Source organism: Hemiscyllium ocellatum, chromosome 12 (assembly GCF_020745735.1).
Source record: "Hemiscyllium ocellatum isolate sHemOce1 chromosome 12, sHemOce1.pat.X.cur, whole genome shotgun sequence".
NCBI lineage: Eukaryota > Metazoa > Chordata > Chondrichthyes > Orectolobiformes > Hemiscylliidae > Hemiscyllium > Hemiscyllium ocellatum.
The window spans coordinates 67987835-68007041 of NC_083412.1; the positions used below are offsets into that span (position 1 = coordinate 67987835).

Genomic DNA, 19207 nt, shown 5'->3' on the forward strand with positions numbered 1-19207 from the left:
AGTGTACACAACTTAGGGAACACCCACAGTGTATGATGAATGCAATCTGATGGAAGAATAACTATCTTTTGTAACTTTAATCTTTTTTCTAAGATGCATTCACAACACAACATTTGTCCAACTAACCTAAAGGTCTTGTGTTCATATTATTTCCAATAATAAAATAAATACAAATTGAACATTAAACAGATGTCAAGATTGCAAGAGTACTAAGAAATGCACAGTGCCAAGGATGGGTACATTTCTGGGCTTTTTTCAGGATATAATGTCTACCCCAGCTCATGTACATGCTGCATCTTATCAAAAAGACCAAGACACTACCAAAGGTAGTTCACCTCTTTTTCCAGTTAGATGATTAATAAATGTCAAAATGTTTTCCAAGATTTTAAACAGATCTTCATGTGAACTGATGATAGCACTAACTGTGAAAGAAACCATAATACATCAAATTCAGGATTGTATTTCTATTTTATTCAATGTAATGAGATGTCAAAGTATTCCATCCCACAAGGGGGAATTGTGGTATGGTACTAATGTCATTGGACTTGAAATCCAGAAGACCAGGCTAGTGCTTTAGGAAGATATATTCATTTCTTTAAAATTCCAATTAATAAATCTGCAACGTAAAGCTAGGTTCAGTAATACTGACAATGGCAACTATCACTGATTGTTGTAAAAACCCATCTGGCTCACTAAGGTTTCTTAGCGAAGGAAATCTGCTATCCTTACCTAGTCTGGCCAACACACGACACAATGTTGCTGACTTTTAATCGTCCTCTGAAATGGCCTTGCAAACCATTCAGTGCAACAACAATTAGGGATAGACAACAAATAATGGTCATGACAGAGATATCTACATCCCATAAAGGAATAGCAAAACAAAACTAACATTTTAAAATCTTACAACCTATATGAATATCATTGGACTGGATCAGTGTGAGGTGAACTATTTGGGTAGGATCAAACAAGGTAAAGGAATACACAGGAAATAAGAGTACTGAGAATTGCAGGGGTAGTGGGGAAACTTGGGAATGGATTTTTACAGATCCCTGAAGGTGGTAGATCAAGTTGATAATGTTGTTCAGACATATCAAATCGTTTCTAAGATACAGAATGTATGGGCAGGGAGTTTATATTGGAACCCTATAAATCATTTGTTACACCACAACTCAAGTACTGTGTGCAGAAAGAATGTAATTGCACTAAACAGGGTACAGAGTAGATTTATCAGGAGTTTTCCAGGACTTGAATATACAACTGTGAGAAAAGATTAAATAAACCGGGATTATTTTCCTCAGCAGAGAGAAGGATAAAGATAGATTTGATTTAGATGTATAGAATTATAAGAAATGGAGGGAATGGACTAATAGGGCTTAGTTACACATTAGGAGAAAGGTAGGGATCTAGATTTCACATGATTGGTAGAAGGATTAGAAGGGAAATAAGGAAAAACATTTACACTCAGAAAGCAGCAGAACTCATGGTCGCAAAGACAAGAAAGACAGAAATCTTTGACTCATTCAAAAGGGGTGTATGTCTTTGTACCTCAAGTGACATAACATGAAGGGCTATAGACTGAATGCTCAAAAGTGGGATCAGACTGGAAGCCTCATTATTTGATTAGCTCAGGCACAGAAGGCCAAGTGGCCTTTTTCTGTGCAGTAAATTTTCCATGATGCTAAAGAGACATTTCTGTTACCCAGCATTCTTGGGGAATGGGTGGTGCTGGCTAATCAAGAATGCAAGTTAATGGGCAATTATGTTACTCTGAGCACATGGATTGAGGACAGAGGGGAAGCAGCTGGGTCAGTCAAGGGTCCTAGGACAACAGAGTATCACAGTACAGTTCCCATGTATCTGAGGATCAGGCTAACATTACAACTGACTGCACAATCTTTGCACTGGGTTTTTAAATAAATTGAGGCACAAAAGTGAAGTGAGGCCAGACAGGAAGGTAAATTAGAATATTAGATATCTACCTCATGAGTCAGTGGAGTGAAGGCTGAACAGGAGCAGAAGCGGACATGGAGACTGCTGGGTAAGTGAATTAATATAATCAGACAGTGGCTAAACCTGAAACACTACATATGTAGTGTCTCCTACCCGTCTTTCCCCTCTAACCAACAAAAACTCTGGTAAGGTTAGGCATTTTTAATCTTTTTGTAATTCAGAGCAGTGGAGATGGAAGCGAGGGCAGTTGCATGATCCTCTGGCAGGATATGGGAGGTAAGGGTCACCATTAGTGTCCCTGCTAATTTCATCTGCATGCACCTGACTCCAGCTCTCCACCGATCGCATTAGGGAACTGCAACAGGAGCTGTATGAACTTCAGATCATTCGTGAGGCTGAGGGGGTGGTAGAGAGGAGTTATAGGGAGGTAGTCACACCCAAATTACCCAATAATGGTAGCTGGGTGACTGTCAGGGAAGGACAAGAGAACAGGCAGACAATGCAGGGATCCCCTGTGGCCGTTACTCTCCATAATAAGTATATTGCTTTGGATACTATTGGGGGGGGGGAGGCGGGGGGAAACGACCTATCAGGGGAAAGCCACAGTGGCCAGGTCTCTGGCACTGAGCCTGGCTGTGTGGCCCAGAAGGTAAGGGGAGAATAGGAGAGTGATAGTGATAGGAGATTCAATGGTTAGATAAACAGACAGGAGATTCCGTGGTTGTGAACGAGATTTCCGAATGGTACATTGCTTCCCAGGTGCCAGGGTCAGGGATGTCTCGGATTGAGTTTATAGGATTCTTAAGGGGGAGGGTGAGCAGCCAGAAGTCGTGGTACACATCAGTACCAATTACATGGCTAGGAAAGGGGATGAGGAACTAAAAAGTGAATATAGGGATTTAGATTAGATTAGATTAGATTTACAGTGTGGAAACAGGCCCTTCGGCCCAACAAGTCCACACCGACCCGCCGAAGCGCAACCCACCCATACCCCTACATTTACCCCTTACCTAACACTACGGGCAATTTAGCTTGGCCAATTCACCTGACCCGCACATCTTTGTGACTGTGGGAGGAAACCGGAGCACCCGGAGGAAACCCACGCAGACACGGGGAGAACATGCAAACTCCACACAGTCAGTCGCCTGAGTCGGGAATTGAACCCGGGTCTACAGGCTACATTGGAAGCAAGAAGGCAGGGCGAGCAGAGTAATAATCTGAGGATTGCTACACATGCCACGGGCTATTAAGGTTAGAAGCAGAGAGCGAGTGCAGCTGAACAGGTGGTTGCAGAGCTGATATGTATATTATTGGGATACTTACAGGGGAAGGTGGGACCTGTACAAGGAGGAACTGGAGGGACACCAATATCCTGGGTGGGGGGTTTGCAAGAGGTCTTCAGGAGGGTTTAAATGAGTTTGGCAGGGGGATGGGAACCGGAACTATAGATCAGAGGATGGGATAGCTGGTGAACAGGCAGATACAGCATGCAGAAAGTCTGTGAGGAAAGACAGACAGTTGATAAGGCAAAGTTGAAGTCAATGTGGTAGGTTGAAATGTGTTTATTTTAACACAAGAAATGTCAGGAATAGGGTGATGTATTTAGAGCATGGATCAGTACTTGGAGCTATGATGTTGTGGCCAATACGAAGACTTGGATATCACAGGGACAGGAATGGTTGTTGGGTATTCCGGTGTTTAGATGTTCCAAAAGGAATGAGGAGGGAGGTAAAAGAGGTACAGTAATGGCATTGCTAATCAAGGATAGTATAACAGCTGCAGAAAGGGAGATTGTTGAGGAGGGTTTATCTAGAGACTCAGTATGGGTGGAAGTCAGAAAAAGGAAAGGAGCAGTCACTTTATTGGGAGCTTTCCACAGACCCCTCAAGAGACTCCGAGGAGCACACTTGGAGGCAGATTTTGGAAATGTGCAGAAGTAACAGGGTTGTTGTCATGGATGACTTCAACTTACCTAATATTGATTGGAACTTCCTTGGTGCAAATAATTTGGATGGAGCAGATTTTGTTTGGTGTGTCCAGGAAGGATTCCTGACTCAATATGTTGATAGGCCAACTAGAGCGGAGGTCATATTGGATTTGGTGCTTGGCAATGAACCAGGTCAAATGTCGGATCGCTCGCTAGGAGAGCATTTCAGTGACAGTGATCATAACTCCCTGACCTTCATTACAGTCAAGGAAAGGGATAGAAACAGATTGTTTGGGAAAGTATTTAATTGAGGGAGGGAAAATTACAATGCTTTTAGGCAGGAACTGTGGAATATAAATTGGGAGCAGATGTTCTCAGGGAAATGCATGACAGAAATGTGGAGGTTGTTTAGATTAGATTAGATTAGATTACATACAGTGTGGACACAGGCCCGACAAGTCCACACCGAACCACTGAGCGCAACCCACCCAGACCCATTCTCCTACATTTACTCCTTCACCTAACACTACGGGCAATTTAGCATGGCCAATTCACGTAACCTGCACATTTTTGGACCATGGGAGGAAACTGGAGCACCTGGAGGAAACCCACGCAGACACGGGGAGAATGTGCAAACTCCACACAGTCAGTTGTCTGAGGCGGGAATTGAACCCGGATCTCTGGCACTGTGAGGCAGCAGTGCTAACCGCTGCGCCACCGTGCCACTCACCTGCTGCAGGACTGGACAGGTTTGTATCGCTGAGGCAAGGGAGACATTGTAGGGCGAAGGAACTTGGATGACAAGAGATGTAGAATACCTAGTCAAGAGGAAGAAGAAAACTTTCTTAAGGTTGAGGAGGCAAGGATTAGACCGGGCTCTACAGGGTTACAAGGTAGCCAGGAAGGTACTTAAGAATGAACTTAGGAGAGCAAGAAGGGGGCATGAAAAAGTCTTGGCAGGTAGGATTAAGAAAAAAACCAAGGTGTTCTACACTTATGTGAGGAATGAAAGGATGGCAGACTGATGGTAGGACCAATCAGGGATAGTGGAGGGAACTTGCCTCTGGAGTCGGAGGAAGTCCTTTATGAGGTCAGCGCAAAACAGGTTGATACACTCAAACAAGTTGATGCTAAGAAGGAGGATGTGCTGGAAAGTTTGAAAAATATGAGGATAAATAAGCCCTCTGCACCAGACAGGATATACCCTAAGTTTTATAGGAAGTGAGGGAAGAGATTGCTGTGTCTTTGGCTGTCATCTTTACGTCCTCACTGTCCACTAGAGTATTCCCAGTTGATTGGAGGGAGGATTGGATTGTTCAAGAAAGGGAGTAGAGATAACCCTGGGAAATACAGACCAGTCAGTGGTAGGCAAATTACTGGATAGGAATCTAAGAGACAGGGTTTATGATTATTTGGAAAAGCATTGCTTGATTAGAGATAGACAGCATGGCTTTGTGAGGGCCAGGTCATGCCTTACAAGGTTTACTGAAATTGTTGAGGATGTGACAAACACACTGAAGGGAGAGCAATGGATGTGGTGTTTATGGTTTTTAGCAAGGTGTTTGATAGACTTCCCCATGGTAGCTTCATTCAGAAAGTAAGGAGGCACGGGGTACAGACAGCATTGGTTGTCTAGCTACAGAATTAGCTGGCCCACAGAAGACAGAGGGGCGGTAGTAGATGGAAAGTATCAGTCTGGAGCTCAGTGACCAGTGGTGTTCCACATGGATCTGTCCGGGATCTCTGCTCTTTGTGATTTTTATAAATGACTTGGATGAGGAAGTGGATGGGTGGGTTAGTAAGCTTGCCAATGACACAAAGATTGGTGGAGTTATGGATAGTGTGGAGGGCTGTTGTAGGTTGTAACGAAACAGTGACAGGATGCACAGCTGGGCTACGAAATAGAGTCCAACCCGGAAAAGTGTGAAGCGATTCATTTCGGAAGGTTAAATTTGAATGCAGATTACATGGTTAAAGGCAGGATTCTTGGCAGTGTGGAGGAACAAAGGAATCCATAGATCCCTCAAAGGTCCCACCCAGGTTAATAGGGTTGTTAAGAAGGTGCATGGCGTGTTGGCTTTCATTAGCAGGGGGACTGAGTTTAAGAGTCGCAAGGTTACACTGCAGTTCTATAAAGCCCTGCTTAGATTACACTTGGAATATTGTGTTCAGTTCTGGTTGCCTCATTATAGGAAGGATGTCAAAGCTTAAAGAGAGTACAGAGGAGATTTATCAGGATGCTGCCTGGACTGGAAGGCGTGTCTTATGAAGAAAGGTCGAGGGAGCTAGGGCTTTTCTCATTGGAGCAAAGAAGGATGAGAGGTGACTTGATAGAAGTGTACAAGATGATGAGAGGCATAGCTAGAGTGGATAGCCAGAGACTTTTTTCCCAGAGTGGGAAATGGCTATCATGAGAGGGCATAATTTTAAAGTGATTGGAGGGAGGTTTAGGGCAGATATCAGAAGTAGGTGAAAGTGGTGGATGCACAGAATATTTAAGCAACTCTTAGATAGGTACATGGATGTATGTAAAATGTAGGGTATGTAGATAGATTGATTTTAAAATAGGATAAAAGGTCGACACAACATTGAGGGCTGAAGGGCCTGTTTTATGCTGTACTATTCTATGTTCCATGGTCTTTGATTAGGTGCAATAACCAAATCAGGCCAAATTATTTCAGAATTTCAGTGTGAAGACTAAGAACAACTGTAGATTCATAATCTACAATTTTTTTTAACAGAATGCAGTACTGAAATATTCAAAGTGGGTGCCTTCCAACTGGAATACCACAATATTTATGATACAATACTCAATGGTAGCTGACAATGATTGATATCTGGCATCTGCTATCTCTGACATTGTCTATTGAAGAGGAATACATATAAACACAATTGCTGCATTGAATATTAGCACTGAAATCTTCCATAAATAGCTAAAATAAATAAACACAAAAGATTTATTACCTCTTTTAGGGCGGAAACCTTCATTGTTTGCTTCAAGCACACGTTTTATCCTAGGATAAAATTAAGAGGTTTGTTGTTGAATTTCTCAATACATTCAGGACAATTCTGGCAATGAACCACTGACCTTGCCCTTTGTATAGCTAAACTATTTGTTGGTTAAAATTCCTGAATCAATCCAAGAAACGCTCATATATTTCTTTAAATAGGTATTCTTTTTAACAATGACTATCAGCAGTCATAAGCAGTCAGGCTCCTGGGCGCACACAGCATTTTTAAAAGTTTGATAAAATTGGCTTAATTAGGAGAGAAACACAAATCAGCTGGTTTCACACAGAAAAAAACTTAAACTAAAACAGAAAAGTAGTAAAAAAAATTACAGGCTGAATTTTTGAATAGAAATCACAAAACTGACAATTTTGTTTGTGCTTTTGAGCTTTCATTTTACTGATTGAGACATAAAAATAATCCAATAACAAGTAATTTACATTTGTAAGCCTTGCCGCAAATACACTTTCATTTGTGATTCATTTTATGCACTATTAAAGCTTCACACTTTTTTGATGTATTTTCTATCATCATCCTACTTCTTAACATAATTTGACGAGTGGATATTTATAATTTTTAAAAAGTTTATTCAAATCACTTAAAATGACTGTGCATAGTAAAGAATTGTAGATTCCTTAGTGTGGAAGTAGGCCATTGAGTCTACACCAACTGTCTGAAGAACATCCCACCTCGACGCACCCTCCTACACTATCCTTGTCACCCTGCATTTTCCATGGCTAACCTATGTAGGCTGAACATTCCTGAACACTACTGACAATTTAGTCAAGTCAATTCAACTAACCTGCACATTTTTGGATGTGGGGGGAAAACTGGAGCACTCAGAGGAAACCCAGGCAGATACGAGGAGAAGGTGCAAACCCCACACAGACAGTCGCCTGACAGTGGAGTCGACCCAGGTTCCTGGTGCTGTTAGACAGCGGTACTGAGCCACCATGGTGAAAGTGAGGACTGCAGATGCTGGAAATTAGAGTCAAGATGAGAGTGGTGCTGGAAAAGCACAGCAGGTCAGGTAGCATCTGAGCAGCAGGAAAATCAACGTTTTGGGCAAGAGTCCTTCATCAAGAGGGCTACCATGTCATCCCAAAGATCCCATAATTTCTAGCCCCTGAAGTTCTCTACTCATAATGTTATTTGAGTAAAACTATGACTATTGATCATTACCTTTTGTTTCGCCATATTTAGTAAATATGTCCAACATCTGCAGATTTTTTTGCTTAGCCCTGGATATTAAGACACTTGGTTATCACAAATCATGTAATTTAGCTTTCAGTGAACTGCAATATTTGTTATTTATTCATTGCTGATATCCATCAAGAGATATACAAGCACATTTCTTACCTAGTATCACTTGAGCCTTGTGCATTACAGTTAATCTGAAAGCAAGGAAAAACATATAGTTTAATAACAGTACAACTTCACCATGAATTGTGAATTAACTCTGACTGAAAAGATCACATAAAAATCCTTTTAAAAACATATATGAAAGTATATAGTCATTTAAACTGGTACATAAAGTGGATGACAGTATTGTAGCATGTTGTGTCATTGAGAAATGGCAATGATTTCCCATGTCAATCTTGACAATGATGTGAGCCTCAAAAGCAATATCAGTGGATGGCTGAAACTAAATCATTTATTCTTTTGACAGATATTATACCACTGAGTTTTGATTCATATGTAAGTTAATATATAACACTTAACCGAACAGTACCTGTACTTAAAAATAAAGAAAAATGTCAACAGGATTCAACAGAGTAGAAAGAAAGTAGGAGAATCACGAATGAGTGGGTATACAAAAAAAATATAGTTAGGCTATCTAGGCCATCAGAAAACACTTTCTCACAAATGGGGGAGCAGAAATGTAGAATTTTTTCCTTCAAAGCACTGTGGACTCTGGATAATTAGAAGTCTCACAACGGAAATTGATGGACCTTTGCAGTTAAGATAATAAAGGATATTGAGTAAAGACAAAAAATGGATTTAATTTACAGATCAAACTTGGTCAACACTGTACTAAATGACAAAACAGATTGCACAGACTAAATAAGCTACTCCAGTTTCTATTAAATATTTGAGTAAAACTCAGGAACAGATAGAATTGTGGTGCCCTCTCATGTCAGTATGAGTGTAAAATTATAAAATTAAGACTTGGGCTTCACAGGCATAGATCTTGAATCGCGTTCAAATGAGGAAGGGAAAAGGCGAAGTAAAATACATTAAAAGTCTTAATTTTATAATTTTACACTCATACTGACATAAGAGGGCACCACAATTCTATCTGTTCCTGAGTTTTACTCAAATATTTAATTGAAACTGGAGTAGCTGAACAGATATCCCAACCCAATCTAGTCCCACCTGCCAGCACCCAGCCCATATCCCTCCAAACTCTTCCTATTCATATACCCGTCCTAATGCCTCTTAAATGTTGCATTGTACCAGCCTCCACGACTTCCTCTGGCAGCTCATTTCCATACCGTACCACCCTCTGTGTGAAAATGTTGCCCCTTAGGTCTCTTTTATATCTTTCCCCTCTCAACCTAAACCTATGCCCTCTAGTTCTGGACACCCTGTCCCCAGGGAAAAGACTTTGCCTATTTACCCTATTCATGCCCATCATAATTTTGTAAACCTCTGTAAGGTCACCCTTCAGCCTCCGACACTCCAGGGAAAACAGCCACAGTCTGTTCAGCCTCTCCCTATAGCTCAAATCCTCCAATCTTCGCAACATCCTTGTAAATCTTTTCTGAATCCTTTCAAATTTCACAACATCTTTCTAATAGGAAGGAGACCAGAATTGCGCACAATATTCCAACAGTGGCCTAACCAATGTCCTGTACAGCCGCAACATGACCTCCCAATTCCTGTACTCAGTACTCTGACCAATAAAAGAAAGCATACCAAACGCCTTCTTCACTATCCTATCTACCTGCAACTCCACTTTCAAGGAGCTATGAACCTGCACTCCAAGGTCTCTTTGTTCAGCAATACTCCCTAGGACCTTATCATTAAGTGTATAAATCCTGCTAAGATTTGCTTTCCCAAAATGCAGCACCTCACAGTTATCTGAATTAAATTCCATCTGCCACTTCTCAGCCCATTAGCCCATCTGGTCATGCCACTAAGGCCATATATGCAGCCCATTTACATCCTCCTCTAATCCAAGGTTATCCTCCTCATTATTTACCACCCTCCAATTTCTCTGCGAACTTCCTGATCAACCCTCCTACACAATGATATCTGAAGCATTTATTTAAACTACAAACAGCAAGGGTGCCAAAACTTTCAATCAAATAAACACCACTCCACCATCACCCTGTGCTTCATGTCAGGCTGCCAACTGTATATCCAATTTACCAAATTTCCTTGGATCGCATAGGGCTTTGCTAACAGTCTCCCATGTGAGACCTTATCAAAAGCACATCATTTGATTCACTGTACCTGCCCTTTGGAAGAACCAACCGATTAATCCACCGCTAAATTACTTTCTATAGCCCGACAAATGTTTCCATTTCAAGTATCTAGTGAATTGCTTTTTGAAAGTTATTATGAAATCTCCTTTCATTCTCCAAGAGGCAATGCATCCCACTCCATTTAAGGTAGTTATTTTTCAACAACCTTAAAATGCCTTCTCTGGTCAGCAACTGTTCTGCTATTTAAGACAGTTGTTCCTTAACATTATTAAAATTCCCATATCATTTTGAACTTCTCTGTCAAATCTCCCCTCAATCTTCTCAGTTCAAAGGAAAACAATCCCAATACCTTTAGTCTTTCATCACTGGTACATTTCTATCAAACCTCTCCTCACAGTGTATGTCCTTCCTAATGTGCCAGAATTAGATACCATCTGGATCCTTAGCAAAGTTTTATAAATGTTTAGCATAAACTCCTTGCTTATCTATTCTAAACTCTATTAATAAGGTCAAATATTCTAGCTCTTTCAACAGCCTTCAAATCTTTCCACTCCTCGAAGGCTGTTTTGTTTATCTACTTCTTAGAATGTATATTTAATTTGTAATATGCTTCTCATTCTCCTCATTAAAATTAATCACAGTGAATTTCACTGCATTAAGTTCATCTGCTGTGTCTACCAACTTCACCTGTTTATATATTTCTTAGTTATGTTATAATTCTCCTCCATGGTAAGTATGATTCTGAGTTTGTACCATCTGCAAAGTGTGAAATTATTCCTTGTAAATTCAAACCCATGTTATTAATATATACCATGAATAGCCCTTATTCTCATTATTGACCTTTGAGGATTACCAAAACAAATCTGCTTCAGATCTGACTAAAAACTTTCCATCTCTACTGCCTGTCATAGAGTCATAGAGTTGTACAGCACAGAAAGAGAGCGTTCGGTTCAACATCCATGCCAAACAGATATCCCAAGCTAATTCAGGCCCATATCCCTCTAAGCCCTTCTTATTCATATACCCATCCACATAACTTTTAAATACTGCAACTGCACCAACCTCCACCACTTCCTCTGGAAGTTCATTCCATACACACACCACCCTCAGCATGAAAACGGTGCCCCTTAAGTCCATTTTATATCTTGCCCCTCTCACCTTAAACCTATACCCTCTAGCTTTGGACTCCTCCACCCTTGGCTATTCATCCAATCCATGCCCTTTACGATTTTATAAACCTCTATAAGGTCACCCCTCAGCCTTCAACTTTCCAGCGACAATAGCCCCAGGCTATTCAGCCTCTTTCCTATAGCTCAAACCACCAACTCCAACAATATCCATTTAAATCTTTTGCGCAGCCTTTCAAGTTTAATAACATCTTTCCTATAGCAGGGCAACTAGAATTGAGCCCAGTATTCCAAAGTGGCCTAACCAATGTCCTGTGTAAAATGATATCACAACTTCTATAGGTAAAAACAAGGACTGCAGATGCTGTAAACCAGAGTCTAGATTAGAGTGGTGCTGGAAAAGCACAGCAGGTCAGGCAGCATCCGAGGAGCAGGAAAATCGACATTACGGGCAAAAGCGCTTCATCGGGAATAGAGGTAGGGTGCCTGCGGGGTGGAGAGATATCTCCATCCTGCAGGCACCTTGTCTCTATTCCTGATGAAAGGCTTTTGCCCAAAACGTTGATTTTCCTGCTCCTCGAATGCTGCCTGATCTGCTGTGCTTTTCTATCACAACTCCTATACTCAATGCACTGACCAATGAAAGCAATGTACCAAACACCTCCTTCACTACCTTGCCTACCTCTGACTCGACCTTCAAGGAATTATGAAACTGCACCCCAAGGTCCCTTTGCTCAGCAACACTCTCCAAGGCCCTACCATTAACTGTGCAAGTCCTGTCTTGATTTGCCTTACCAAAATGCCACACCTTATGCTTATCTAAATCCTTTAGCTAATTTTATATCCATTCAGCTACTGCTTCTGTAAAGAAATGAGCTTTAATTTTGAAAACAAGCCGATCATCTCATATTTTATAAATTGTTAAAAACCTGGCTGATCTTTCATAATTTTTAGTTTTGGCCTTTTATCAATTTTGAATTGTGAGCTGGAAATGAGTTGTGGGCTTTTAAATAACTTATGGCAAAATGGAAAAAAACAGACAAGCTTTGTTTGTGAGGCCAGGCTCAGAAGCTAATAGCAGGTTGATTCTTGATCAAAAAGATCCTAACAAATACAGGAACCTTGGAAGAGCATCATAGAATCATAGAGTCACAGATTGTACAAAACGGAAACAGACTCTTCAGTCCAACCTGTCCATGCTGACCAGATATTCCAACCCAATTTAGTCCCCCCTGACAGCACCCGGCCCATAATCTCTCCAAACCCTTCCTATTCATATTTCCATCCAAATGCCTTTTAAATGTTGCAATTGTACAAGACTCGACCACTTCTTCTGGCAGCTCAATCCATACATGTACCACCCTCAGCACGAAAATGTTGCCCCTTATGTCCCTTTTATATCTTTCCCCTCTCAACCTAAATCTATGCCCTCTAGTTGTAGACTCCCCCAACCCATGGAAAAGACTTTGTCTGTTTAACCTATCCATGCCCCTCATAATTTTGTAAACCTCTTATAAGATCACCCCTCAGATCCAATGCTCCAGGGAAAACAGCCCCAGCCTATTCAGCCTTTCCCTATAACTCAAAACCTCATCCTCTGGCAACATCCTTGTAAAACTTTTCTGAACCCTTTCAAGTTTCACAACATCTTTTCAATAGGAAGGAGACCAGAATTGCATGCAATATTCCAACAGTGGCCTAACCAATGTCCTGTACAGCCACAACATGACCTCCCAACTCCTGTACTCAATACTCTGACCGATAAAGGAAAGCGTACGAAACGCCTTCTTCACTATCCTATCTACCTGCGACTCCACTTTCAAGGAGCTATGAACCTGCACTGCAAAGTCTCTGTTCCGCAACACTCCATAGGATCTTACCATCAAGTGTATAAGTCCTGCTAAGATTTGCTTTCCCAAAATGAAGCACCTCATATTTATCTGAATTAAACTCCATCTCACCACTGCTCAGCCCATTGGCCCATCTGGTCAAGATCCTGCTGTAATCTGAGGTAACTTTCTTTGCTGCCCACTGCACCTTCAATTTGGTGTCATCTGCAAACTTACTAACTCTGCCACTTATGCTCACATCCAAATCATTTATGTAAATTATGAAAAGTAGAGAACCCAGCACTGATCCTTGTGGCACTCCACTGATCACAGGCCTTCGGTCTGAAATACAACCCTCCACTACCACTCTCTGTCTTCTACCTTTGAGCCAGTTCTGTATCCAAGTGGCTAGTTCTCCCTGTATTCCATGAGATCTAACCTTGCTAACCAGTCTCCCATGGGAATCTTGTTGTATGTCTTACTGAAGTCCATATAGATCACATCTACTGTTCTGCCCCCATCAATCCTCATTGTTACTTCTCAAAAAACTCAATCAAGTTTGTGAGACATGATTTCCCACGCACAAAGCCATGATGACTATCCCAAACAGACAGCAGAGGTTGGTTATAAATGAGGTCAGTAACTGGGAATTGGTTCTAGTAAGTCTGGAAGAAACCCAATGTTCAAGTAGATGGCAGTTGTTGAATAGTAATTGAGGCCTTGGGAAGAGTTGATCAGTTCATCAGGGTGAAACCAGAATTATGTTTCCTCAAGAAGAAAGTGAGGTCTGCAGATGCTGGAGATCAGAGCTCAAAATGTGTTGCTGGAAAAGCGCAGCAGGTCAAGCAGCATCCAAGGAGCCGGAGATTCGACGTTTCAGGCATAAGCCCTTCTCCTGCAACACATTTTCAGCTTATGTTTCCTCAACTACATTTTCTGAGAAATTGTTCTGGACTGCTGCTGAGGCAGCATGGAGATGTGAAAGCCCCTGCCTTCTGTTATACCAGCTTCTAGAAGCAAAAAGCTAGAAAGCTGAGTAAGAAGTATTGCTACCTTTACCTTGGTGAACTGAGAAGGTGCCTCTGATCAACACTTCAGTGAAAGTAGCCAAGGGATGCATATTTATACCTGTGAAACAACATATTGTGAAAGCCATTTAAATAATGTGGCCAGTTTTGTTTTGTTTTTCTTTTATTTATCTCTTAACTGTGTTTGTTTGTCTGTGAAGGGAAGCTAAAAGCAAAAGTTCGAGGTTTAAAGCACAGACCTTGATCAGCTTACCATGTTAATTTTCTCTCTGCTCCTTGGATGCTGCCTAACCTACTGTGTTTTTCTAGTACCAACTCTCAACTCTGATGTCCAGCATCTGCAGTCCTCACTTTCTCCTAATTTTCTCTGTGCTAAAGTTATTGTATAATTAATAAATAGTTAAGTAATTTGTTTAAGATACAAAAACACTGTTGGCAAATTAATTATTCACAAAATCTAGGAATAGTTATTCAAAACTCTGGTTAGGAACCACTGAAGTGACCATTTTGGAGGTTTTGATGGTTTACTTTTATTGTATTGTGAACACAGAGATAGAAAGTCTAATTTGTCTGTCTCCATGTTGTAATAAAGTCTACGTACATAAAATCAATCACAAATGCTCTCATCCAACATAGTGACATTCCCTGCTGTTGGCATAATCTCATGGGCTTTTCTTTAAAGGTAACTTTCAATACTTTAGCATAATCAGGAATAGCAAAATCTTTAAGTGCAATAATCTAATCATTTACTGGACTATAGACGAAATGAAATTTAGGATGATAAAATCCAAAGTCAACTCATTATTGTCTGAGGGTTTCTTTCAATATTTTTATAATGTGCTTCATGCTTTTTAAAACAAAAAGACTGTCTCATGCTATATTGCATGGAGAGTTCCTGAAATTTACTTTTGCTGTAATTGACTACCTTTATGAGGCATGCAGAATGACAACAAGACATGAAAGCATTCTGTTATGTTACTAGAATAGTAATCTGGACTGGTATTATCGCTGGACTGTTAATCCAGAGATGCAGGTAATGATTTGAGGACCCAAGTTAGAAACCTGCCACAGGAGATGGTGGAATTTGAATTCAATAATAATCTGCATTTAAGAATCTACTGATGACCGTGAAACCATTGTCAATTGTTGGAAAAACCCAGCTGGTTGACTAATGTCCTGCAGGTAAGGAAATCTGTCATCCTCACCTGATCTGGCCTATATGAGACTCGAGATCCATAGCAATGTGATTGACTCTTGACTGCCTTCTGAAATTGCTTAGTAAGCCACTCAGTTCAAAGGCAATTAGGACCAGCAATAACAGCTGGTCAGCCAGCAATGCCCACATCCCTGGAGTACATTAAAACAAAATCCATAGGTATTCAAATTTAAATCACATTTGGACAGCTGCTGAATTTAAATTCAGTTCATTACATTTGGAATTTTAAAAAAAATCCGAGTATCAGTATGAAAATTACTGGATTATTAATGGGTCGCTAAGTTACAATGAGCAATACCAAAACACCATCTCAGGACGGCTGTCTACCTGTATCACCGAACTCAAGTAAAAAGAATAACATTTCAATATTAATAATTAAAGATTCTTAAAACTTCATTTTTTAAGAGACCTAAATTAATTTAATTTCAAAGACAAAAGAGTAATTATGCTGCAATATTCAGTTTAGAAATAATTTTTAAAAATCTTAAGAACTGTTAGAAACCTGCCGCAGCAGATGGTGGAATTTGAATTCAATAATAATCTGCATTTAAGAATCTACTGATGACCGTGAATATGTAATAATCTATGTAATCTTGTATTTTGATTGTCATCTAAAGCCTTGCTTAGAGTTTTCACATAATTACAGGGAAGGTAGAGCTATACAGGTATTCTATTAATTCAATATTGATACGTTCCAAATTTTCAGAGAAGACACTTCAAAGCAAAACTGTCGAACCAGAAAGACTGTATCGCTTGACAATTACAGTAGAGTGAAGGACACAGTCACTTAACCACTCATTTTCTTTCTTCACTTTTTAACACACTGGAGATCCAATGAAAAATTACAAATGGTGTAGTTCCTTCTAAGATCAGATGGATAGTCACTAGATCTTGCCATTTAATATCTCAGCTTTAAAATGGTTTCAGGAAGTTAGAAACAGCACTGTTTGTAAATAGAGTCATGAATTTGTGCATTTTAGGAAGTTGTAGAAGGATTAGAACAGCAAATTGTTGATGACTCGCTATTCTTAAAATGGGAAATAAGGATTCTCTGATTACTTTTGTCAGGGAAGAAACGATCTTGTAATGTTCAACTTTATTAATAAGGCTAATTGTTTTTCTGTGTTTTACTAGTCGAGCACAGATGTAGAGTTATACGGCCCAAGTGATCTATGCCTGTATTTATAGTCCACACTTACTTCCTCCTACTTTAATTCTGTTGTTCCAGGCTGCCCCCCATTCCCCCATGCCCTTGTCACTCTCTCACTGGTGCAACAAACATTTTCTTAAATGTGCTAGTGCCATCTGCTTCATTTACTCCATGTGGCAGAGTGCCACTCTCAGAAATGTACAAAGAGATTCCTCTTAAATTAATTTGATTATTTAAAGGGCCTCTTATATTTACGTCCTTTTTTGACTCTCAATAAAAGAACGTTGGAAAAATACGTTACCAGAATGATACATATATTTATTCTTATCCACAAAACTTGTGATTAATTTAAACGTTAGGACACCAGCAAAGGAATGTACTTACTGAAGGTTTTTCTAATTTCTTTCCCTTTCCATCCATTCTAAATGAAATCAGAGGAATCATAATTATTAAGAATCAACCAAACATATCAACACTAGAAAATAGCATATATGCAAGGAACTTAAATATATAAATGGTTTATTTTTCTACGTGAATTTTTTTCTCACTCCTTGCAAGATTAATCCATGCAAATGGTCCTTCGAATGCATGTAACTACGGATAAATCTTATTAATAGTTGGCTTTGGTCGCATTCAAATTCCATAATTTGAATGTGTTGGTACTAATGCAACAGCCAAATTTGCAGTACAAATTCAAGTTGCTTATGCACCACTATTAAGAAGTCTATTTAGCTCATCATTCATGGCTCATTGTAGGAAACTATTAGTACAAAGTTATTGTCACATTGGTCTATGTGACAAAACTAAATTCCTTCAAAACCTGTGATACATTAGATGAGTTAAGAGTGATTCAATATGAAATCAAAACGTTACAGTGAATTAGAATTAGGTCACATGGGATTCAGAATGAGCTTGCCAATTGGATACATAATTGGCTTAACAGGAAGAGACAGAGAGTGGTGATGGAGGATTGCTTTTTGGACTGGAGGACTGTCACCAGTAGTGTTCTTAGGGATCAGTTCTGAGTCCTCTTTTGTTTGTCATTTACGTAAATAACTTGGACGAGAATTTAGAAGGCATAGTTAGTAAGTTTGGGGAAGACAACAAAATTCATGGCGTTGTAGACAATGAAGAAGGTTTTCTAAGATTACAAAGGGATCTTGGATTAAATGGGTCAATGGGCTGAAAAATGACAGATGGAGTTCAATCGAGATAATGTGAGATATAGCATTTTTGTACAACAAACAAGGTTAGGGTTTATACAATTAAGGTAGGGCCTCGGAAAGTGTGGTAGAACAGAGGGACCCAGGGATGCAGGTACATAGTTCTTTGTAGTTTGTATCACATGTAAACAGGGTGGTTAAAAAGGCATTTTTCATGCTTGCCTTCCTCAGTCCTTTGAGTACTGGTTTGAGAAGTCATGTTGAGGTTGTACAGGACATTGGTGAGGCTTCTTCTGGAATACTGTGTCCAATTCTGATCACCCAATTATAGGAAGGATATTATTAAGTTGGAGAGGGTTCAGAAGAGATTTACCAGAAAGTCACTGTGTATGGAAGGTTTGAGTTATAAACAAAGGCTGGATAGGCAGAGACTTTATTTACTGGAGCATAGGAGGTTGAGACACGACCTGATAGAAGTTTATAAAATAATGACGGCGATAAATTGAGCTAATGGTAGTTGTCTTTTCCCTCAGATGGGGGAATTTCAAGATTAGGAGGCACATTTTTAAGGTGATAGGAGAGATTTAAAAAAGACACAGGAGGGATTTTTTTTCCTGAGGAAGTGATGGATGTGGGTACAATTACAATGTTTAAAAGACATTTGGATAAGTGCATGAATAGGTAAGGTTTGGAGAGATATGGGCCAGGGGCAGGCAGGTGGGACGAGTTTATTTTGGGATTATGTTTGGCATGACTGGCTGTTTCCGTGCTGTATGACACCATAAGAACTCCCTTGACTTGCACTGAAGCGACATAAGCAGTGGGTGGGAAGAAAAAGGGAGTTGCACTTCAATTACTGCAAAGTCAAGATGATTTGATAATCCTTAACTCAACTTTTCCTACCTTTTTCCCATAACCTTTGATTCCTTTTCAGATCTAAAATCTGTCTACCCCAGCCTTGAATATAGAGTCATAGAGATGTACTGCATGGAAACAGAGCATTTGATCCAACTCATCCATGCTGACCAGATATCCTAACCTAATCTAGTCCCACTTGCCAACACCTGGCCCCTATCCCTCCAAACTCTTCCTATTCATATATTCATTCAAATGCTTAACAATCAGGCTTGACAGGCCTTGTCCTCATCATTTTCCTTAAAAAAGCAACTCCTTATTCTTAGATTATGTCCTCATGTCCTAGACTCTCCCACAAGGGGAAACGATCTTTCCACATCTAACCTGCCAACTCACTTAAGAATCATGCATGTTTTAGAAGATTGATTTTCATTCTTCTAAACTCCACTGAATACAGGGCCAACCTACTCAATTTCTCCTCATGAAACAGCCTCTTAATATCCAGGATCATTGCAGTCTATC

The 19207-nt window shown here is 40.1% G+C and overlaps 1 protein-coding gene across 1 annotated transcript in view; it reads right to left on the reverse strand.

Annotated features, from left to right (window-relative positions):
- The window catches only part of LOC132820811 (E3 ubiquitin-protein ligase DZIP3-like), a 131168-nt gene that overhangs the window by 107780 nt on the left and 4181 nt on the right, over positions 1–19207 (reverse strand). The window contains exons 2-4 of the mRNA XM_060833126.1: positions 17052–17088; positions 8246–8280; positions 6842–6891 (exon numbers count right to left, since the gene is read on the reverse strand). Of these exons, the coding sequence (XP_060689109.1) occupies positions 6842–6891; positions 8246–8280; positions 17052–17087 (121 nt within the window). The 5' untranslated portion in view covers position 17088. The remainder of the gene's footprint in view (positions 1–6841; positions 6892–8245; positions 8281–17051; positions 17089–19207) is intronic.